The sequence below is a fragment of the Astatotilapia calliptera genome, chromosome 2 (genome assembly GCF_900246225.1).
Source record: "Astatotilapia calliptera chromosome 2, fAstCal1.2, whole genome shotgun sequence".
Classification (NCBI taxonomy): Eukaryota; Metazoa; Chordata; class Actinopteri; order Cichliformes; family Cichlidae; genus Astatotilapia; species Astatotilapia calliptera.
In genome coordinates, this window is record NC_039303.1 from 1,804,286 (window position 1) to 1,828,462 (window position 24,177).

Sequence of the window (24,177 nt, forward strand, 5' to 3'; positions counted from 1 at the left end):
ACTTCTGTGCATCCATCCAGCTGGCGCAATGAAATCACCAACCAATCGCATTCCATTGACCATTCCGATGTGTGTAAATGTTGATTACATATTTTGTGGGTGGAGCCTAATTGGTGACAGAAAGTTACAGCTGTTGCTACCAGTGTCATCACTTAACGCTGATGACACCGGCTAGGTTTAAAACTAGGTTTGTTTCGTCCAGATACTTACCGGTGCCCTCTGATAAACTAAGTTTTAGTAATGGGAAAATGTTTCCTGACCTGTACTCACTGTCGGTTCAGTGGATCAAAGGTCCAACTGGCCTAGGTTACAGGGGCCCGACATATTTGTGTGCCTTGTTAAAAAGAAACGGAAAAGAAAAAGGAAAAATTTGCGGCTTGCAAATCTTTAGATGCCTACAAACTTTGTCCTATGCAGTCATTGTCCTCGGGATTCCCATAAACTTGTTCCGCATTCACCTAGGGACCATTTTTGGCCCGAGGACAACACAAGGGACATCGAATACTGACATGTGTCAGCTGAGTTTTGTGTGCTGCAGCTGCTGAGCCAGAGGCATGGACATAAAACAGAGCTGTACAAGACGTAGGCCTAATCAAGTTTAGGTGGAGTTTATTTTCGTTATGCTGGGTACTAGCTAGCATGACAGAGTTTCTATACAGCTGGGTGGGTGCTATGATGTTACTGATGTTGAACTTTATTTTATTCATAAGGTTAGTTAGTTAGTGAATGTGTGTGTGAATGGGTGAATGACTGAATGTAGTGTAAAGCGCTTTGGGGTCCTATGGACTAGAAAAGCGCTATACAAATGCAGGCCATTTACCATTTACCATTTAGTAGAATTGCCAACCGTCCTGTAAAAATGGAATCGTCTCGTATTCAGAGAAAATATTACGCGTTTTGTATTGAGGTGAGAAGGAACACAGTTTGAAACTGATCAATGATCAGCTGATCGGCTTTTCTCTCTTGTTTATTTATCGCCCACTTTGTGCCAGAAAGAAAAAAAAAACAGTGGAGGTCGCGTTAAACAACAGCAGCACGTTTAAGCTTGATCAGCTGTTGTTAGAATTTATTTAATATTAATTTCTAGTATCAGCTGATGTTTGCTGGAGCCACAGCTGTAAACCTGCTGGTCATGATATCGGTTTGGATATCTGGTGAGAGGGAAACATGAAGATGAAACCAGGAGATGTCCTTACTGAATCATCAGAGCTGAACAGGTGATGGAGAAACAGGTTTACCTTTCAGGTGACATGAATGAGTTGAAGTTATGAACTGTTTCTGAGAGACGAATAACACCAGGATCCTTTTCTAAGTAGCTGACAGCTGGTAACTGTGCAGGGGCGGGTCTATCAAAGTGTTGCCAGGGGGGCAGGTAGGGCATTAACAGGGAGAGGGGGGCACAAAGAAATACTTTTCTTTCTTATTCTCATTCAAAATGTCTCGCTTTTAAAAAATAATTATCTGAATCTTACAACAAACGATTGATAGATTGATGCATATATACCATCAGAACAGTGAACATCACTGTCACAACAGCGTTTATTTGCATTCAAAGGCTTTATGATTTTTCCTATAATGGCGGCCGGTCTCTAGTCAAAACGCCCGGGCCGATTTTTTGTCCCAGTCCAGCCCTGTATGCAGCTCATCTGCAGCCTGATGTTACCTGCATCTTCCTATTCAGAAGGCAGAATTTCCGAGTTCTGAGTGCAATCAAAGCACCACGACTGCAGTTTTTGTGTTGGATGTAAAAGGTGCACATGATGCTGTGACGTAGGCTAGAATCATGGCAGCAGTCAATGACGGTCCAGGCGTGGGATTTCTCTCGTGGAAATGTGCACATTATCTTTTCCTTTCTGTTGGTAGGTGGCACAGTGCACTGTGGCAAGTAAGCAAGCTAGAAGACTGGTAGTCTGGCTGGGTATCCAGTAGAGCTGGGCGATAGAACGATAACGATATGTATCGCGATATAACTTTTACTCGATAGAGAGATTAAGCTATCGCGATAGACCTCGCCGCTCTTGTCCTCTTAAAAAAAAAAAAAAAAAAAAAAAAAAAGGTCAGCCAATCCAAACTAAGTAGCGCAGAGCCGAACCAATCACAGCCGCAGCGTCACGTCGCGTGACTTGTTACGTACAGCACAAGTGCCAAGCCGCACGTGTGTTTGTTTGGGAAGCAGCCAGCGGGTAATGGAGGAAATGAGTGTGCCGACTAGAAAAATCAACCGAGCGTGACCGAAGAGAAAACAGATGATGGTTCCAACGCCGGAGAGATTGTCGAACGGAAGAGCCATAGACGTTCCGTAGTGTGAAGGTATTTCGGCTATTTCAAGTCTGACAAAAACAGAGTAGCTGCACTGTAAATTGTGCCGACAGCAAGTCTGGAAATACAATGAACTGGTGCATGCGTCACACTGTGCGCCACGTTATTGTTTCGGTGAAATGAATTTCTACAATACTGTTAATTCTACTCTCTGCAGTGTTTAAATGCTTACATATACACACAGTTACTGTCCCTCCACACATACGACTCGGTTCTGCTTCTATGCCCCAGCTTTGTTTACTTTTTCCCACCGAGGCTTCTAGACTTCTGATTGGCCAACATTTCTGCACGGTTAGGAATCTAGTGCCACCTGCTGCTTTGGCATGTTCATAGCAGCGTTTTCCTTCATTTCTGCCTTTATGCGTGGACGGGATTATTTTTTAAAACGAAAACGGAAAATCTCCGTTTTCAAAAATACCCGTGTACGTGTGGACGTAGCCTCAGTCTCTGACTGGAAGCGCTGATTCGTCATTCGGCTTTTGTCAGACTAAAGTAACTGTCAAAACTGTTTGAAAAGCTCAGCTATACAACAAGGAGAGATTGAGAATTTCCTTTTAGTTCTCAGTTTATTTGATATTGACAAAAGTTAGTCAGTTTTGTCTGTTCTTCTGTAAAACAAACTAAGATTTATTTTTAGAATTAATATTTTGTTTCTAAGTGGAATTGACAATTTAGTCTGTTTCGTTTGTTCTGTTTTGAAACTTAAACGCTTTAGCGGCTGCCTTTTGTGTAGTTTGCAATATTTGCCTTTATTTATCTGAAAAAGTCTCATGTTCCTTAAGTACATCTACCCTGTTGAACTTATTATGGGAAATAAATATTTAAATAAAAACAAGCTGCTGATTATTTCACATTTTACTTGTGAGCAACGGCACATTTAAATCTTACAAATATAGTTATTTGGCTTATATCGTGATAGATATCGTTATCGCCTGAAATGAAAAAAACATATCGTGATATGAAAAAATCTCATATCGCCCAGCTCTAGTATCCAGTTACAGAAGCAACACATTAACAAGAGAAGTCTGAGTAAAACCAAAGTTACTTTCCCTAGTAACTAGTTACTTTGAAAGTAACGAGTAACTTGAAGTAACTGAGTTACTTTTAATAGAAGTATAAAGCACCCCTCCAATAGCCAAACCCATCTGTTCTCCGATTGGATTGTTAAATTTGTGATTGACATGACATTGGCCAATCAGATGAAAGGAAGAAAAAGACGGTCAAAATTCGTACTTGAAACTTGAGTGCAGAGTTTCACACGTATTTTTTGGCTAAGTACACACACAAATTCTTTTTACACATACAAAACTGATTTACAAGTACAAAATATTTATGACCACAATTTGAGCCCATAAACATACCGTTTGACTTATGAATTTGACAAACGAATAAATAATATACACTGTGTGTGTGTTTCTGTGCAAGTATACCATCAACACTGACACATATACAAGAAAACAGCCTTTGAATAGCCACTGTAGTGACCACTACGCGTGAAAGCGTTAGACAAGAATGTTGCTTTTTCTGTCAAAATGTTGTCATTTGACAAAATGGTTATCAAATGCAAACACTGATTTGTGAATGTTTGACATTTTTATTGTGTATCCTAGCAAACATAGTATTAAAGTTAGTCAAAGAAAAAAATCAACCTCATTAACTTTTATCCAAAAAAATCTGTAGAATCAATTATACAGCAGCACTGGTTATATTTTCTTTGAACACATTTTGGCATTTTTCAAGCCAGTTTCTTTAAATGCTGGCGATGACAGTGTCTGCTTCATTAAACCTAAAGACAATGCTCTTACTACTGATCCCCAAAGCATAGTTTTAGGAGCTTTGTGGACTTTATGAACCATCTTTATCTGAAATAAAAAGATGACAATCTGTATGAGAGGAAACTTCTGCTGAAAAACACCAAATCAAAATCTTAAAGTGATCATGAATGTTTTATTTCATAATACAAGATGTTTGCAACAGTTTACTAATCAAATAATCAAGATTACTGGACCCTAATTAACCCCTAAAAAAAACTCTGGTAACAGTGTGCAGGTTGTTATGTCTCATAATCACAAAAGGAGGGATTTCAGAGCTCAGACGTGTAAAACTTACTGCTGTACTAGTAAGTTTTACACTGTCTGAAGAGTTAGGGTGTTGTTGACAGGATGGTGCAGGATCCCAGGACAGCAGCAAGCGAGGACTTCAGCTTGCTTTCTTATTCTGTTCAACCTATAATCAAAATAAGTAGGGACAAGGACATATTATTAGGGATTAACTTTTTATTTCCACACTGGCTCTGTGTTGTATACATGAACAATGATGGAACAAAGACTGGATTTTCTGCAGCCTCCCCTGCTGCAGATACTCAGTCATCACATTGCAGCTCCAGGATCTGTTAGGCTTAGCTAAGTTCGTATTCAGTGCCATTACTTTGTGCCATCATCAAATGCTTGCGTTAAAACCGACTCATAGCATCTAAACATTTACATGCCATGTCTGCTAACATGCGGCTGTTGCTAAATTTATTTTATAGTGTTTACTGTGATAAAACAGCCACTGACAACACTATCTGGGCATTTGCTGTCAGTACAAGTTCAGAACTACATGACTGAGTTTGCTTTTCCCTATAATAAACCGCAGAAACCTGAAAACTTACCTGATATAAAGTAAGCACTGCAAAGACAAGAATTTCTCTGTCCAGTCAGTCCGTTTGATGGATTGCAACCATAAAAGCCTGCGGATGGCTCCAAAAGCCATCTCTGAAAATGGTCAACGCCACTTTTCCTCTGATTTCTGTTCTAACAGCCGTCTGTACAACAGGACAGTTCTTCCTTATTCTGACTATCGCTCCAGTTATACCTATTATGCCTATTTCCAGTGTCTCTCTGCACACACGTACAGAATGACGTAACCAAGAAAGCAGTCTGTCATATTATCACTCGTGTTTTAAGGCATTCAGTTTATAGGTTATCACCTTTTTAATACATAACAGTTTAAATACCTGTATTTGTTCCAGAATAATTATATTAATACAAACACAAACACACACATCATAATCATAATCATAATGGCCCCGCCCCTCCCTGAGCCTGGTTCTGCTGGAGGTTTCTTCCTGTTAAAAGGGAGTTTTTCCTTCCCACTGTCGCCAAAGTGCTGCTCATAGGGGGTCATATGATTGTTGGGTTTTTCTCTGTATCTATGAAGCACCTTGAGGCGACTTTTGTTGTGATTTGGCGCTATATAAATAAAATTTAATTTAATTTAATTGAATTACCTTTTTCACACATTTGTGGAATTCATACCACATTTAATTTAAATATGTATCATTGTTATTGTATTTAAAACAGTTTTAATTTTAAATTTAGTTGTAATTTTAAATCAGTATTTAAATACAACTACTACTCAGTTTGAAATAAATGCAAACTATTATCTAGTAATCTCAGACATATAACAACTCTACATACAGTGACATTAAAACTATTGGACCACCTTCACAACACAAGTATTAAAAGATAACTGTATTTCATGAGCCAAAATGCTAAAACTTACATCTCTAGTGTACAAAAGTTCTCTTGTCCCTGAACAAAACAGCTGGTTATTTTTGTAGAGCTGTTTTGTAGAAGGTGTTTCAACTGCTCTTTTGGAGTCATGACATACACTATATTGCCAAGTATTCACTTATCTGCCTTTATGCCCATGTTGGCTCACCCTCTGCAGCTATAACAGCTTCAACTCTTCTGATAAGGTTTTAAACCAAGTTTAGGACAGTGTTTGAGTTTTTGACCATTCTTCCAGAAGTGCATTTGTGTCAGTCACTGACGTGGGATCAGAAGGCCTTGCTCACAGTCTCCACTCTAATTCATCCCAAAGCTGTTCTATCGAGTTAACGTCAATCCAGGACTCTGGTATGGAAGAACTTGATTGGTTTGGACAGTCCTAACCTGCACAAACTCAATCATCATGTCTTTATGGACCTCGCTTTATGCACTGGTGCGCAGTCATGCCGGAAAAGGAAGCAGAGAACAGTCAAAGGAGCTTGCAAAGAACTACGATGACCTGGATGACTGAGAACCTTCACAGACATGAAGCAGAGAACACATCTCCACGGCTCTAGAGTCCACTGGCGAGTAGGCAGAGGTTGACTGGTAGTTTGAGACAGAACTGGCTTTGTCCAGCTGTTTTGGGGGACATTCATCTCTTCCAGGTGCCAGTCAGTTCTTGGGCACCTGAGGCCCTGTCCTCAATGTGTACTGGGATTGCCAGCCTCTGGTGAAGTCACCTTACGCTTTGGGGCTCTTGCCCATTGGCCGTGGGGGCTCTTCCCGGGGCCTCCTTGGTTATTTGTGTTGCCTTGGGTCTTAAGTGCTTTTGTGAGGCTCCGCTTAAACTATGCATATATAAAAATAAAAAAATGTAAATAAAATTGACTAACAAGAGGAGCCTATAGAGAGTTTATGGAGTTCCTCTTGGCAAAGGAAAACAAAGTGCTCTTCCTAGATGAGAAGCAAGTTCTAAAGATGCCAGTGGCAGATGCAATGATCCCATTATGTAACGTCTGAAACATCACACAAGCCAGTCTGAGTGCTCAGAGTAGAAATCTGCTATATGAATACCTGCCTATTAACCAGCTGCCAACATTTTAACTTTTACCATGTGACTGTTCTAAAGAGCTTGAAGTAGGTATGTTGCAAACCAACAGAGAAGGATAAAATACAGTAAGGTTTTGTGTATGTGTGTATAGAGTGTGTGTGTATAGAAGAGAAAGAAACAAAAATAGCCCTTGCCAGTGAAGGCTTAGGACTGCAGGGGCTGGCTCCCTAAACTAGGCCAGGGCCTTGGGTAACCTGATGGTTCCAAATTTAAGTTTGTAAAGAGAGGTTGCCAGATGTGAGAATTAAAATATGTGTCACAGATGAGATAGTAAGTAAAAATACCTTTTATATGCACAGAAACACAGGTGTGTGTGTCTGTTGTGAGGATAGCTAAGCAAAGACGAGATGGATCTAAAGTTGCATGGAAGCTGCATGAGAGGAGCTCCCATTACATCCGATTGTGTGTGTCTATATCTCTGTGTTCTGTGTATCTGTCAGGCTTCCAACAGAATGACAAAGCAAGTGTTCAAGTGTTAAAAAGGCACAACTCTAGCATGTATAACAGCAGCCTTTACATAAATTGTGAGGCTGAAACGAGGGAAGGAAGCAGAGAAAAACATCAGAGGCAAACATAAGTCCAAAAGTCCTGAATTACTCTTAATTTCTTTATACTTTGCAAGGGGAATGGGGCATAGATTCACTTTACTGAAACATCTGTAAATATATAGAAATACAGTTTAAGTATATAGGGCAAAAATCTATTCTGTTTTATTGATACAGCTCTAATTCACAGCAATAGTCGCCTTCTGTTCCATTCTCTGCCAGGATTATCCCACACTGCTTCAGTAATGTTGAGGTCCAGGTTCTGTCTGACAGGGTTTGTTTTTTGGTCCACTCTACATGGTGATGATGGACCAAAATCTCATGGCACACAGCAAAATCTCCAGTGTTAAATTAACACTGGAGAGTGTCTATATGGGTCCACACCTCTGAGTGTTAAATACAACACTGTTGAGTGTTAAATTAACACTTTTGGTAAATGGACTGGTTCTTATATAGCGCTTTTCCACTCTTCTGAGCACTCAAAGCGCTTTACACAACTTGTGCATTCACCCATTCACACCCATTCGCACAAGCACAACTGACATTCACACTCCGATGAATGCATCGGAGAGCAATTTCGGGTTAGTATCTTGCCCAAGGATATTTGGCATGCAGACTAGGGGAAGCCGGGAATCGAACCACCAACCTTCCGATCAGTAGATGACCTGCTCTACCACCTGAGCTACAGCCACCCTTTTGACAGTGTTATATGTTTAAAAGTAACCTAGTCAGTTTTGAAGATTAACAAAGGCTAACACTGAGCAGTGCTGATTTTCTAACACTGGAATATTTCTAACATTGAGTTATTTTCTAGTGTTAGAAAATCAGCACTGCTCAGTGTTAGCCTTTGTTAATCTTCAAAACTGACTAGGTTACTTTTAAACATATAACACTGTCAAAAGTGTTAATTTAACACTCAACAGTGTTGTATTTAACACTCAGAGGTGTGGACCCATATAGACACTCTCCAGTGTTAATTTAACACTGGAGATTTTGCTGTGCACTTTTCTGCAATCACTATTCTATTAATTTTGACATGATCCCTAATACCACTGACTGAAATGCCTCCACTGATTTTTACAGGGAGTGCAGAATTATTAGTCAAGTTGTATTTTTGAGGAATAATGTTATTATTGAACAACAACCATGTTCTCAATGAACCCGAAAAACTCATTAATATCAAAGCTGAATGTTTTTGGAAGTAGTTTTTAGTTTGTTTTTAGTTTTAGCTATTTTAGGGGGATATCTGTGTGTGCAGGTGACTATTACTGTGCATAATTATTAGGCAACTTAACAAAAAACAAATATATACCCATTTCAATTATTTATTTTTACCAGTGAAACCAATATAACATCTCCACATTCACAAATATACATTTCTGACATTCAAAAACAAAACAAAAACAAATCAGCGACCAATATAGCCACCTTTCTTTGCAAGGACACTCAAAAGCCTGCCATCCATGGATTCTGTCAGTGTTTTGATCTGTTCACCATCAACATTGCGTGCAGCAGCAACCACAGCCTCCCAGACACTGTTCAGAGAGGTGTACTGTTTTCCCTCCTTGTAAATCTCACATTTGATGGTGGACCACAGGTTCTCAATGGGGTTCAGATCAGGTGAACAAGGTGGCCATGTCATTAGTTTTTCTTCTTTTATACCCTTTCTTGCAGCCACGCTGTGGAGTACTTGGACGCGTGTGATGGAGCATTGTCCTGCATGAAAATCATGTTTTTCTTGAAGGATGCAGACTTCTTCCTGTACCACTGCTTGAAGAAGGTGTCTTCCAGAAACTGGCAGTAGGACTGGGAGTTGAGCTTGACTCCATCCTCAACCCGAAAAGGCCCCACAAGCTCATCTTTGATGATACCAGCCCAAACTCCACCTCCACCTTGCTGGCGTCTGAGTCGGACTGGAGCTCTCTGCCCTTTACCAATCCAGCCACGGGCCCATCCATCTGGCCCATCAAGACTCACTCTCATTTCATCAGTCCATAAAACCTTAGAAAAACCAGTCTTGAGATATTTCTTGGCCCAGTCTTGACGTTTCAGCTTGTGTGTCTTGTTCAGTGGTGGTCGTCTTTCAGCCTTTCTTACCTTGGCCATGTCTCTGAGTATTGCACACCTTGTGCTTTTGGGCACTCCAGTGATGTTGCAGCTCTGAAATATGGCCAAACTGGTGGCAAGTGGCATCTTGGCAGCTGCACGCTTGACTTTTCTCAGTTCATGGGCAGTTATTTTGCGCCTTGGTTTTTCCACACGCTTCTTGCGACCCTGTTGACTATTTTGAATGAAACGCTTGATTGTTCGATGATCACGCTTCAGAAGCTTTGCAATTTTGAGACTGCTGCATCCCTCTGCAAGATATCTCACTATTTTTGACTTTTCTGAGCCTGTCAAGTCCTTCTTTTGACCCATTTTGCCAAAGGAAAGGATGTTGCCTAATAATTATGCACACCTGATATAGGGTGTTGATGTCATTAGACCACACCCCTTCTCATTACAGAGATGCACATCACCTAATATGCTTAATTGGTAGTGGGCTTTCGAGCCTATACAGCTTGGAGTAAGACAACATGCATGAAGAGGATGATGTGGACAAAATACTCATTTCTCCCTCCCATTCTACTTTTAAATACTCTAGGAACAACAAGTAGGCCTGCAGTGTGAGAGCGAAGTGCTCTAATGATGTCTTGAAGATAGGATGGCACCTGATTTTTCTAGACATTGTATGTTAGAAGAAGGATTAATTCAATTCTGGATTTAACAGGGAACCAATGAAGAGAAGCCAATATGGGAGAAATGTGCTCTTTATTTTTAGTCCCTGCAAGTATTCTTGCTGCAGCATTTTGGATCTTGGAGGTGGCAGTACCATGCTGTGGGGATGTTTCTTTTTTTTTTTTTTTTTAGCAGGAACTAGGTGACTATTTAGGGTCAGGGGAAAGATGAATGCACCAATGTAAACATCCTTGATCTGCTCTAGAGCTCTCTGGATCTCAGACTAACAGAACAGAATGACTCTAAGCGCTCTAAGCGAGGACAAGAAAGAAGTGGCTTTGGGACCACTCTGTAAATGTCCTTGACTGTCCCAGCTAGAGCCCAGACTTGAATCTGATTGAACTTCTCTGTAGAGATCTGAAAATGTCAGTGCACTAACACTGCCCCTCTAACGTGATGGAGCTTGAGAGGTTCTGCAAAGAATAATGGGAGAAACTGCCCCAAAATAGGTGTGCCAAGCTTGTACAGACTTGAGACCATTATTGCTGCCAAAGGTGTTTCAACTGAGTTTTTAAGAAAGGCTTTGTATATATACATGCACAAAATGACATATATATATATATATATATATATATATATATATATATATATATATATATATCCATCAATCCATCTTTTTCCGCTTATCTGGGGCCGGGTCGTGGAGGCAGCAGTCCAAGCAGAGAAGCCCAGACCTCCCTCTCCCCAGCCACCTCTTCCAGCTTGTCCGGGGAAACACCAGGGTTTTCCCAAGCCAGCAGAGATATAATAATTCCCAGTGTGTCCTGGGTCTACCCCGGGGTCTCCTCCCAGTGGGACATGCCCAGAACACCTCACCCAGGAGGCATCCTTGTCAGATGCCCGAACCACCTATTATTCAAATCACATCACAACACACACTGACCCCTGAGTCCCCGTGTTTTTAACTCGGCGGACGTGATTAAGGATGCCGACCACCGCAGACCGCGCCCCACCACATACCCCCATCGCCCGATTGAGGCCGGGGAACCACCCAGCTGAACCTACACCCCACCGCGAGTGGGAGGGGGAATCAGCCCGGACCGTCAGCACCCCTGGGGCCCGGCCAAGCGACTGGGAGTTGCGAATCCAGGTGGCCGCCTGCGAATCCAGCAGCGTTGGCCAAGCTGGTTCGGAGGTCGGCCGCGTGGCAGGTGGACGCGGCGCGGCCGGCACAGTCGTGAGTCCCAGGTCATAGGCGGCTTGGCAGATCTCAAGCATGGTGCACACCTCGATGGCCAGCTCCAATCGAGCAGGTTCCCCTGGCACTTGGACGTCTGTCTCCTTGTGCGGCTTCTTCATCACTGTCACCGCCGCCGCTCCCGGCTCGAGAAGCCCTTCGCGCGGCTCCTCTTCCTCCGGCCGACGCAGCCCCTCACGCGCCTCGTCCACTGCTCCTAGCAGGAGCAGCTCTTAACCCGGCTGTTCCCCCTCCTTCAGCAGGCGCAGATCCCCGCGCGCCTCGTCTGCCACCTCCGGCTGCTGAGGTGCCTCATGCGGCTCCTCCACTGCTTCACTGCCCTCAGGACATACCTGTGGGGGTGGCGCCCAGGCCCAGAGCAGCACCGCCAGCTCCCCAATCCTTTCCAGGTGCTGCTCGGTCCGGTCCCACAGCTCTTCCTGCTGGCGACGCACCTCCGCCACCTGCTCCCGCTGGGCGGCTGCCATTTTGGCCACCCTCTGAGCCAGCTCCTCCCTTCTCCCGTCACTCATGAACAAGACCCCGAGATACTTAAACTCCTCCACTTGGGACATGATTCTGTCCATAAAAATTCCGAACAGAATCGGTGACAAAGGGCAGCCCTGGCAGAGTCCATCACCCACCAGGAACGAGTCCGACTTATTGTCGGCTATGTGGACTGAGCTCTTGCAACAGGTGTATAAGGATCGAATGGCAGGGCTCTAGAGTGCGACCAATTTGGTCGCAAATGGGACCAAATTTTTCAGTGGTGCGACTAAAAAAATATATTTGGTTGCACCTGTGCGACCAACTGTTCCGGTAGCAAAAGAAAAAAAAAAAAATCTGCAACCTTCCCTGTGGTCAACAACAGACACACATTATGCCCCTATCGTGGACTAAACCAATCAGAGATAGTCAGGGGCGGGACCTCTCTGATTGGCCGTGGTCCAGTTGAAAGTGCAGGTGGAAGTGGGAGGTGAGTAGCTTGAATAAAGCGATATCAATTCATTAAATCCTGACTTTTAAATATAACGGTGTTTTGCCAGAAACGCCAGATTCTCAGATTAAAGCTCACAAAACTATTTCAACAACAACCAAACAGCAGATGAGAGCAGGTACACGGACTCCACACAAAGACGTAAACACAGACCGACGCATCAGAATCAACTTTGTCTTTCTCGGCTTTCTCGCCCGACGGCCCGTAGACGGACACGCTGTCGGAGCTTAGCGATCCTGATGCGTCCGGTCCGCGCTGTGTTTACGTCTTTTTGCGCTGATTCTGAGCTGCAGGTTTTGTCTCTCCAACCAAAATCCACCGAGCCAGCAGCAAAAGAAGCAGCAAACTGCGCTTCACATCTGATCAATGTCGTCATTAATTTTGCTGTTTTGCTTCCACGACTATTAAAATCACACTTCATGCACAGCTAGCTTTCTCCATCTCTCTCTGTACTTCAAGAACAGTTTCCCGTCTCCAATCTCTGTTTTCTGTATTATTCATTGGCTTATTACCCACCAGTCTACCGTTGTTTACAGCGCTGTGGCTGCTGTCTTTTTCTTTTTTTCACTTAAATGACCTCGGACAAGAAAGCCTATTTTTTCTGTTGTTCAATACTGAAGAAATTTAAACTTTATATGCAGAACATTGTAGAATATTTTTAAGGTTATCTGCTATAAAAAGCCAGACCAGGAAAATCTCCTTCATGTTTTTCTGTGTTTTATTCTCAGTTACTTTCACACAAAGGCATCTGCTGTGATGTTCACAATTCTGATGAAGTCAGTGCTGATAAATGATCAGAATTATAATATTTCTGACTGTCTGAGGCTAAGTTGAATCGAATCGGGACTTTGAAAACCGGAATCGAGTGGATTATAGAAATAAGTGATGATACCCAGCCCTAGTGAGCAGCCTAGGCACGACAGAAGTGGATGTAGCTGTAATAGGAAAAGAACTATTGCTAACTTTTCTGTTAAGTTAAGGCCTGATCCTTCTGAAATTCATAGCCAGTGCTCTGACACGGTGTCATCAATCTTTGAATGCTGAAAAAGCACAGTGTATCCAGAAAAACACATTATATTAATTATTATAAAATCTGTGTGCGCCTAACTTTTGTACCGGTACGCCTAACTTTTTAAAGTTAGGCGTACCGGTACGCCCATGGCAAAAAGTTAGTCTAGAGCCCTGAATGGTCAGTAGCAATGGGCCAAACATCCCATACTCCCGATGCACCTCCCATAGGACACCCCGAGGGACACGGTTGAATGCCTTCTCCAAGTCCACAAAACACATGTAGACTGCTTGGGCAAACTCCCATGCACCCTCGAATATCCTTAAGAGGATAAAGAGCTGGTCTAGTGTTTCACTACCAGGACAAAACTACATTGTTCCTCCTGTATCTGAGGTTTGATATGTATGTATATGTGTATATATATACATATACACACATATACATACGTATATGTGTGTATATATATACATATACATACGTATATATATGTATATATATATATACACACATATACGTATGTACACTCAACAAAAATATAAACGCAACACCTTTGTTACTGCTCCCATTCCCCATGGGATGGACGTAGAGACCTAAAATTCATTCCAGATACACAATATAACCATCCCTCCCAAACAGTGGTCACAAATCAGTCCAAATGTGTGGTAGTGGGCACATCTGCTATATTGAGATAATCCATCCCACCTCACAGGTGTGCCACATCAGGATGCTGATCTGACATCATGAGTAGTGCACAGGTGTACCTCAGACTGCCCACAACAAAAGGCCACCCTGGAATGTGCAGTTTTTTGCGCTATTGGGGGTCTGGGGACCCAGAACCGGTCAGTATCTGGTGTGACCACCATTTGCCTCATGCAGTGCAACACATCGTCGCATGGAGTCTATCAGATTGTCAATTGTGGCCTGTGGAATGTTGGTCCACTCCACTTCAATGGCTGTGCGAGGTTGTTGGATATTCGTGGGAACTGGTACACGCTGTCGTATACGCCGGTCAAGCACATCCCGAACATGCTCAATGGGTGACATGTCCGGTGAGTATGCTGGCCATGCAAGAACTGGGACATTCTCAGCTGCCATCTGCCCTGAACAATGTGAACCATGATTCATCCGTGAAGCGCACACCTCTCCAACGTGCCAGACGCCATCGAATGTGAGCATTTGCCCACACAAGTCTGTTACGGCGACGAGCTGGAGTCAGGTCAAGACCCCGATGAGGACGACGGGCATGCAGTTGAGCGTCCCTGAGACGGTTTCTGACAGTTTGTGCAGAAATTGTTTGGTTGTGCAAACCAATTGTTCCAGCAGCTGTCTGGGTGGCTGGTCTCAGACGATCTTGGAGGTGAACCTGCTGGATGTGGAGGTCCTGGGCTGGTGTGGTTACACGAGGTCTGCGGTTGTGAGGCCGGTTGGATGTGCTGCCATATTCTCTGAAACGCCTGTGGAGACGGCTTATGGTTGAGAAATGAACATTCAATGCACGGGCGACAGATCTGGTTGACATTCCTGCTGTCAGCATGCCAGTTGCACGCTCCCTCATTGCTTGTGGCATCTGTGGCATTTTGCTGTGAGACAAAACTGCACATTCCAGGGTGGCCTTTTGTTGTGGGCAGTCTGAGGTACACCTGTGCACTACTCATGATGTCAGATCAGCATCCTGATGTGGCACACCTGTGAGGTGGGATGGATTATCTCAATATAGCAGATGTGCCCACTACCACACATTTGGACTGATTTGTGACCACTGTTTGGGAGGGATGGTTATATTGTGTATCTGGAATGAATTTTAGGTCTCTACGTCCATCCCATGGGGAATGGGAGCAGTAACAAAGGTGTTGCGTTTATATTTTTGTTGAGTGTATATGTATATATATATACACACATATACGTATGTATATGTATATATATACACATAAAAACACCCAGCACGCCCCTGCGGGCGGTTTATCCTTCAAGCTCGGGTCCTCTACCAGAGGCCTGGGAGCTTGAGGGTCCTGCGCAGTATCTTAGCTGTTCCCAGGACTGCGCTCTTCTGGACAGAGATCTCCGATGTTGTTCCCGGGATCTGCTGGAGCCACTCGCCTAGCTTGGGAGTCACCGCACCTAGTGCTCCAATTACCACGGGGAGCACCGCATTTCATCTCCGAGGAAGGGATCCCAGAGAGAAGTAAAGCAAGTGTATAAGTTCATCTCTGAATGTTTGTAAAGCATTCCGACGTTAAGTTTAACAACCGATATGTGGAGCGACTGCCTCTTCTCTCTCTCTCTCCTGCTGCTACTTCAATCACGAAACTGATCAATGATCAGCTGATCGGCTTTTCTGTCGTGAGTCCGTCTCTCTTCTCTGTTTTTGGTCCACTTCGCGCCAGAAAGAGGAAACCAGCGGCTGAACAACAGCAGCACGTTTAAGCTTGATCAGCTGTTGTTAGAATTTATTTATTATTACTTTCTACACCAGGATCCTTTTCTATGTAGCTGACGCTGGTAACTGTGCAGGGGCGGATCTAGCAAAGTTTAGCCAGGGGGGCCGATAGGGCATGAACAGGGAAAAGGGGGCACAAAGACATACTTTTCTTTCTTATTCTCAATTAAAATGTCGAGCTTTTAATAAATAATTATCTGAATCTTACACCCAAAGTTTTAATCTGATGTAAAATGTATAGAAGTCCATTACTGTATATAGTAACTGTTAAGTCTAATATACTCTAGTAAGCTATAGTACTTTTTTCTTTGGGAAGGTACCATCTGTGCAGTCTGCAGTTCTGTTGAAGAAAGATGTTGAATCTGTTTAATTATTCTTGAAAAATAATTTAACTCTGTGCATTTTTTTTTTCACACTGCATCAAATTAAAGTTGATTACGTCGATTAAGCATCATGAGGTGGAGGGTGATACGTATGACCTCTCAGCTAGGTTCTAGCCAATCATTTTACGTTTCCGAGGATAGTAGGCGGGGCCAGGTACGTACGTTCTTTTAGAGCAGAGCAACAGATTAAAAATGTCCAAGGCGAAGCGGTCAAAGTCTGGCTGTACTTCACAGCAAAATATGCAAACTCAGCAGCAACAAGTGCTTTAAGCTGATACTGTGATACTGTCAAAGGAGGTAACAACTCAAATCCGATGAAACACCTGGCGACGCATAGCGTTTTTTTAAAAGCAGAGAAATGCGCCGTATTTGATAGCTTGCTGCGAGACCTCACACCTCACACATCTACTGCGGGTGTGGTGCCTGTTATCGGACCCGGAGTTAGCAACATCCCCCAAAAACCCGAAGAGGAGAGTCCTGGCCCCTAGCCCTGCCAGTGTAGCAGAAATGATGAGGATGATGATGCAGCAGCAGCCGTTCTTCTCTGCGTGAGTAGCTTAATGTTGTTCGTGTGTAATTTACATTGAGTAGGCTAACCACGTTATTACATTAATGCATGTAAGGTGAACTAGCAAACACCATCATAGTTACATGCGGCTGTCTTCTTGTTTGATGGCAGATACTCCCTTCACCCTGGCCAAAAAGGCTAAAATGACCAAAGAAGAAGTGGAAAACAGTTAAACATGAGAGGTCAAAGGAGCTTGCAAAGAAAAGCGTCTGGACTTCTTTAAGTTGCTTGAAGACGTTTCACCTCTCATCCGAGAAGCTTCTTCAGTTCTAAGGTCAAATGGTGGAGAGTCCCAGATATAAACCTAGTGGGAGTTTCCCCCCACAGAGGGACAAAAGGACCCCTGATGATCCTCTAATCGCCTGAGCCAAGGTGTGAAACTGGGTGTGGGTCCCAATCAGCCAGAGTTTCGGGTGAGCTCATTGTGAAACCTGGCCCCACCTTATCATGCGAATTCCTGAGGTCAGATGGCCCAGGATGTGAGTGGGCGTTAAGGCGTCTGGGAAGGATCTCAAAACTGGATTATAGATGGCAGAGAGTTGGTGTCGTAAACCCCGCCTCTGTTCAAAGATGGTCGCTCACAGTGGACATAGATGCTTCTTTCACTCCTCTTTCAAACCATCTGTCCTCTCTGTCCAAAATGTGAACATTGGCATCCTCGAAAGAGTGTCCTTTATCCTTAAGATGCATTTTGGACAGAGAGGACAGATGGTTGTAGAGGAGTGAAAGAAGCCATCTATGTCCACTGTGAGCGACCATCTTTGAACAGAGGCGGGGTTTACGACACCAACTCTCTGCCATCTATAATCCAGTTTTGAGATCCCTTCCCAGACGCCTTAACGCCCACTCACATCCTGGGCCATCTGATCTCAGGAATTCGCATGATAAGGTGGGGCCAGGTTTCACAATGAGCTCACCCGAAACTCTGGCTGATTGGGACCCACGCCCAGTTTCACACCTTGGCTCAGGCGATTAGAGGATCATCAGGGGTCCTTTTGTCCCTCTGTGGGGGGAAACTCCCACTGGGTTTATATCTGGGACTCTCCACCATTTGACCTTAGAACTGAAGAAGCTTCTCGGATGAGAGGTGAAACGTCTTCAAGCAACTTAAAGAAGTCCAGACGCTTTTCTTTGCAAGCTCCTTCGACTACGATGACCTGGATGACTGAGAACCTTCACAGACACTTAAACATGAGAGGTTTTTGGACAAAGTTTGTGTTTTTTCCATTGTTTAAGCACTGCTTCCAGCCAAGAGTGATACCATATATGTCCTATAGCTGCAGAAAAGGCTAACATTGTTATCTTTTTACCAAAAAAAACAGCTGAACATGAGAGGTTTTTGGACCAATTTTGTGTTCTCCATTCTTTAAGCACCGTTTAAGCACCGGCACCGTTTCAAAAGTACCGGTTTGGTACTGGTATCGGATAAAACCTAAACGATACCTATCCCTACTCGAGATGAGTACTGTCAGTGCGCCTCAGGGTGGCTGTGGCTACAATGTAGCTTGCCATCACCTGTGTGTGAATGGGTGGGTGACTGGGTGTGAATGGGTGGGTGACTGTGTGTGAATGGGTGGGTGACTGGGTGTGTAAAGCACTTTGGGGTCCTTAGGGACTAGTAAAGCGCTATACAAATACAGGCCATTTACAGGCCATGAGAGGGGCCTGTTGAAAAAGCCTGGCTGTCTCATGGTAACATACAGGAGTCATCACTCACTGTAAAGGTGACACAGAGTTCCCAAACTTCATGCATTACCACTGCATCAATCACCAACAGGCGTTACATGCAAAGGTGATCGGGCATGTCATGACTCCCGTCGTGAAGATCATAAACAGCATCCGCTCCAGAGCTAAACAGCACAGAGCATTCAAGGTGCTGTTGAAGGAGCTGTCAGCTGACTGTGGTGACCTGCTACTAAATCTGATGGCTCAGCACGGGATGGATTTTGCTTTGTTTTTTGTCACTTTTGGGTGAAATCAGGGAGTTCATGCAATCCAAGGCGATAACACAACGCTGCTGGAGGACAGTGAGTGGATACTTGACCTTGCATTTTTGATGGACATTACTGGGAAATTGAACCATTTCAACTGTAAGCTGCAAGGCAAAGGTAAGACTGTTGCTGACATGATAAGTGCTTTAAATGCATTTAAAGCCCAGATGAACATCTTCTCTGTGCATGTACAGAGAAATGCACTTTCCCTCTGTGCAGATGGTGCTGAAAGACAACGCTTCTGCATCTGAGACTTTTGACAAAGTTGCAGAAAAGTACTCTCAAGACCTTGATCATTCATTTCCAATCCATTCATGAACGTGGACACAGCATGCATTGCTGAGCAACTAAGTGCAATGTTCAGCTTTATGCTGGACAGGTGGAAATCGAAATTAGAACACAGCAAAATGACCTCCACCTCAAAGCCAAACTTTGGGTGCCTTGTTGACACAGAAAAGTACAGTGGTGTATGCACAGCATCTATGAAGGTTGCCAGCCTGTATGGTTCAACCTGTCTTTGTGAATCAGCCTTTTCTGACATGAACTTCATCAAGAACAAGCACAGAACACGCCTCTCTGATGCACATCTGCAAGACTGAGAGCTGCGGTGTCAAGTTATACCCCAGATTGCAACACACTGGTGAACAGCAGGAAATGCCAGGGTTCCCAGTGGCAACATGGCAGTGTCATGGCAAAGCTGAATTTAATTATTGAAAAACAAACGTGTTCATTGAATGTAACATTTGATTTTTTTTAGAAAATCTGCAGATTTTGTGACAAGTTCAGTAAAATCTGAAAGTTGATTTTTGTATGTTTCATAATTGATAATCTGTGCAGACATGGTGCAGTGCATGATTTGTTCAACATTGTTAGCGGCAAGTGAAAACGTTGCAGATTATTTGAAAATGTAAATACTTTAGAGATTTATAGAAAGAAAGTGTGTATATGTATCTGTTTCCTACCTTCTTAAAGCATTGTTTGTAATTATTGTGAGAAATCATTAACAGGATCAGTGTCTTTACAGAGATGAATACCTTCAATTATTAATAATAACATATAATTAAAAGTAAACTGAGCAAATTTGTTATTTCAGAAGTGTAAAGTATCAAACTGGTAGCCCTTCGCATTAATCAGTACCCAAGAAGTAGCTCTCAGTTTCACAAAGGTTGGTGACCCCTGAGTCCAGTTTACTGTAGAAGACTTCTCAGGATGAAACAGACACCCAGGGTTGGAAGCACATGCCCTGTCTGCTTTCAGTATTGCTATTCCAACCCTATTCCCAAAGAGATACAGCCCAGTTTCTCTTTGACTGCAGCTGTTGATTAAAACTGTCAATCATTATGTACTGTCTAAGTTTTACAGCATCAAGTCACTAATGAAAAACAAACTTGTGAGAAACATGTACCCTTGATCCAACACCAGCATTAAAACAAGTTCTCCAGTTGTTGTTTCAGTCTGAGCTGCAGGTCCTCTAACATGAGTATGAAGACTTATTCTAAATGCTCTAAACAACAGAATAATTCAACTCTGTCTTATTTCATCTGGGCCAAATTGTGTATCCCCGAAGATGCGCGATTATAAAATATACAAAATAAGACAATAACAAAGTGTATTAGGCGAATATAAAGTGATATTTACATTTTTCTGCTAGGAGATTTAACACATCATAAGCTACTTGTCAGTTATGACGGCCCTTAAAATAAACACTGGTGCTCAAACTAAAGACATTTCCAAGTGACACAACAGGCAGTGCACATGAAAATGGCTCTCAGCGTCAAGGTGCTGTATTAAGCTTCAACAATTGTATGGGATATCATTACCATAAGTACACAAGACTAGGTGTAGAGGCCTTACCGAGGTATTTAATGGTGAATCCCCGAGGCGGATTAAGAGACCTCCGCATCCATCCCTCCCTCAGTACCTCCAGGTGGTCTTCCTTGCCTTGAATTAATAGCACATGCTCGTCAATCCATCCCAGGAAGAAAGTCTCGGACACGGCCTCTGTAATCCGCTGGTTCCATACATGATGCTGGGTATTTTCTGCTTTAAAATCGGCAAAAATCTCATAGCCGGTGTGGTGTCTCGGGAACTCGTCGCTTTCAGACACCCTGCCCCCTAACGCCTCCCCAGCCCCGACCCTGGATAGCACTATAGCCAAAGAATGGGGAGCTATCTGCAGGAAAGACTCCATTGTCGCATCGGCCTTCTAGCTCTCGGTCGAATACACTACAATCGTTTTATTCATCTCTAACAACGTCGGGCTGAACGGAAAACAAACAGTCCATGTTGGCTGGCAGTGCAGCTACGTTTTGCGGCAGCCGCATAGATTATAGTTGTATTTCATGAAGCTAGTCTGCTAGCTGCAGTTAGCTCTTTAACCTTACATGTACCCAATTTCTACATTTTAAGGTCCGTCTTCCTGTTCGGGCGGAATGTAGAGCCCCGAAACCGAACACGAAAATTAGTGTTGATTCATCTCGAGTGCTGTCTAGCAGGAGAGGACATGATTCATTCTCGATTTAAACCTCGTTGTTGCGCCTGAGATCTAGAAATATTGCTACCTAGCTGGATGCTAACATTTTAATCAATTCACCCCGGCAACAGATGCGGCGGCGCCCCTCTTCTTAGCAACAGACAGCAACGCAGTTTCGTGGGTCAGTTGGCTTTGATTTGCCAACCTTTACGATTAAGGGCCAGGCGTAATTTTCAGTTGTCAGATGATCGTGTCGAGTCTTGCGATACGCTTTAAACAATACGTAAGAATACAGCTGGATGCAGGACTGTCTCATCCAGGTACAGTGGTGACAGACGTCGCTACGGAGCTACGCTTTAATAAGTGTGGAAACATTCTTCCGGGTACATTTTCAACTTAAGACTCTTCGTGCCACATATATATGTGGGCTAACTATTCTAAATAATTACTATTACCTTGTTAACAAATTATTATACTTGAATAATACATATAAAAATGACTCGCATATAATTATACTATAGTAAATCTTTGTTCATGACTAGTTCACTTGAAATGAGCAGTTTTGAAACACACATTTTGTAGTAGTTCAACAGATCATTTTTATGAATTTTCTGAACGATTTGGGAGTGATTGTAGCCTCCCCGAAGTAACAAATCACAAATAACTGTGTGTGTTTTGTGTGTCTTGGCTGTGCATGGGTTATGTGCAATATGTGTGGAATATGATGAATTCTGAAGTGCTTAACAAGCTAATAACACACACGCACACAGACACACTAACTGCCATAAAACTTGCATAAAATGTTCTTGTCCTCAATTCTTCCAAGTTTGTACACACTCATTTTAGTACATGATTTGATAGCTTACACATCCCATCACTCAGTGCTGCTGCTCCAACACCTCAGGGCTGGATGTGCTGCAGCTGTCCCACAACAGACTGACCATTTAATTCAGGTGTTTTGGAGTGGGGAAACACCCCTACCTAAAACATCTAAAGCAAGCTGTCCCAAGAACCAGAACTTTGAACTGCTGCATTGCCATTATTGCCTGAAGAAAACTGGCCCAACTACACGGTGTTGCCCTGAGACAACGAACCAAAATCTGTCTATAAACAACTAAAAATACTTCTTCAATGTTCTTAAACATGCACAGATTTTAAATATATGCTTATTTCAATTTAAACGTACATAAAATTGATATTAGTCTCAGCATTAGCTAGCACTCTGTCGTGCAGATTTGACATCTGAGAGGATTGCTCCACCCCCGAGTCAAAGGTCAAACTCTGTGCTTCTCATCATTTTACTGAAAACTGAAGTGTGTTGTGTCACAAAACAAGTAAATATGTCTTTTTTAAATTATGGGAGAGTGTAATCACAACAAGATTGGTTTAATTCCTGAAGGCAACACTGTGCCATGGAGGGTTATTAGTAATGGGTGTAAATGGGTGAATGTGGTATGCTCTATATAAGAACCAGTCTATTTACAGATTCTTCAACCTGCATTTGTGGGATTGTAAGTCAACCAGTGTGGTTGTGTTGGTCACTCTGGCAGAACCAGTGCACTCAAGCTGATGGGATTCCAGAAGCTCAGAAAAAGAGTCAGCAGCAGAATCAGCTGCTTGACACTGGCAGAGAAGATCTGGCAGGTTTTCAACCCACATACTCAACCCTACTCTTTACTTTTGGTCCTAAGTTTATTATTCAAGTCAAGGGTAATCATTTATTTACATGGGCTGTTCGGTTGAGTCATTCAGCTATAGATAGATAGATAGATAGATAGATAGATAGATAGATAGATAGATAGATAGATAGATAGATAGATAGATAGATAGATAGATAGATAGATAGATAGATAGATAGATAGATAAATAAACCTGTTAATTTAAAGTTAAAGTTAATTCTGCACGTCACATTTTTCCTCCCTCACATAAGAAACTTCCCTGTATAACACAGAAAAGGAGAAAAAATAAGTTGCAAATAGGAAAACAAAAAATGTTCATTTCAAAACAAAGTGCTTGAATAACTGGGAGGCAAAACTTAACATCTTCTGCAACACAGGAACACTGAGTTGCTGAGGGGACAGTGTGTGATTGTTTGGTACCACCACATGGCCAGAGGGAGGAGCAGTTTGCAATCTCAGGTCAGGGAGAAAGGGAGGTTGGAGGTTGTGGCTGATAAATCTGAGGGGCTGATGAGAGTGCGAGGCTGTGACCCTGAGTGTTTCAGCATCTCTCAGGTGTGGATGTTGAAAATTTAAAGGGCAAAGGAGCTGATAATGCAGGTCGCTGATGGAGCTGAGGCTGTGCAGGTACGAGACAAGCACCTGGTTTGTTCCCACCTTTGGGGACAGGTGCACTGTAAGACCGGAGAGGATTGTAATGAACAATTTGAGACCTGACCTGCTACAAAGACCAAGAAGCTTATCGTGGACTACAGGAACTCCAGGGTGGTCTGTTTGCGTCCTTTGCTTTGACGCCTGCACCCCAGCACGCCACAGCAAAGACGATGGTGCTGCCAACAACAGGCCGATAGAACATATGGAGCAGCTGCTGCAGACACTGAAGGATCTGAGCCTTCGTAGAAAGTAAAGCCGGCTCAGAGCCTTTGTGGAGGCAGCGTCCGTGTCGGCAGACCACTCCAGCTTGTCATCCAGTTGATCTCCCAGATACTTGTAGGATGTGACTATTTCCACATCAGTCCCACTAATGCAGACAGGAGAAGGTGGGGATCTGTTTCTGCAGGTGGTTCACCTCACACCACCTCATAAAGAGATCAGTCCGTCCTCTGTACTCCTCTTCCCGTGTCCACACTTCCAATAATGGCCGTGTCATCAGAGGATTCCTGGAGGAGTTTCT

The 24,177-nt window shown here is 43.2% G+C and overlaps 1 protein-coding gene across 1 annotated transcript in view; it reads right to left on the reverse strand.

The window, feature by feature from the left end:
• The window catches only part of stox2b (storkhead box 2b), a 53,961-nt gene extending 32,261 nt beyond the window's left edge, over positions 1 to 21,700 (reverse strand). Inside the window, exon 1 of the mRNA XM_026181491.1 lies at positions 20,706 to 21,700. Coding sequence (XP_026037276.1) covers positions 20,706 to 21,042 — 337 coding nt within the window. The 5' untranslated portion in view covers positions 21,043 to 21,700. The remainder of the gene's footprint in view (positions 1 to 20,705) is intronic.
• Between the last annotated feature and the right edge of the window lie 2,477 nt (positions 21,701 to 24,177).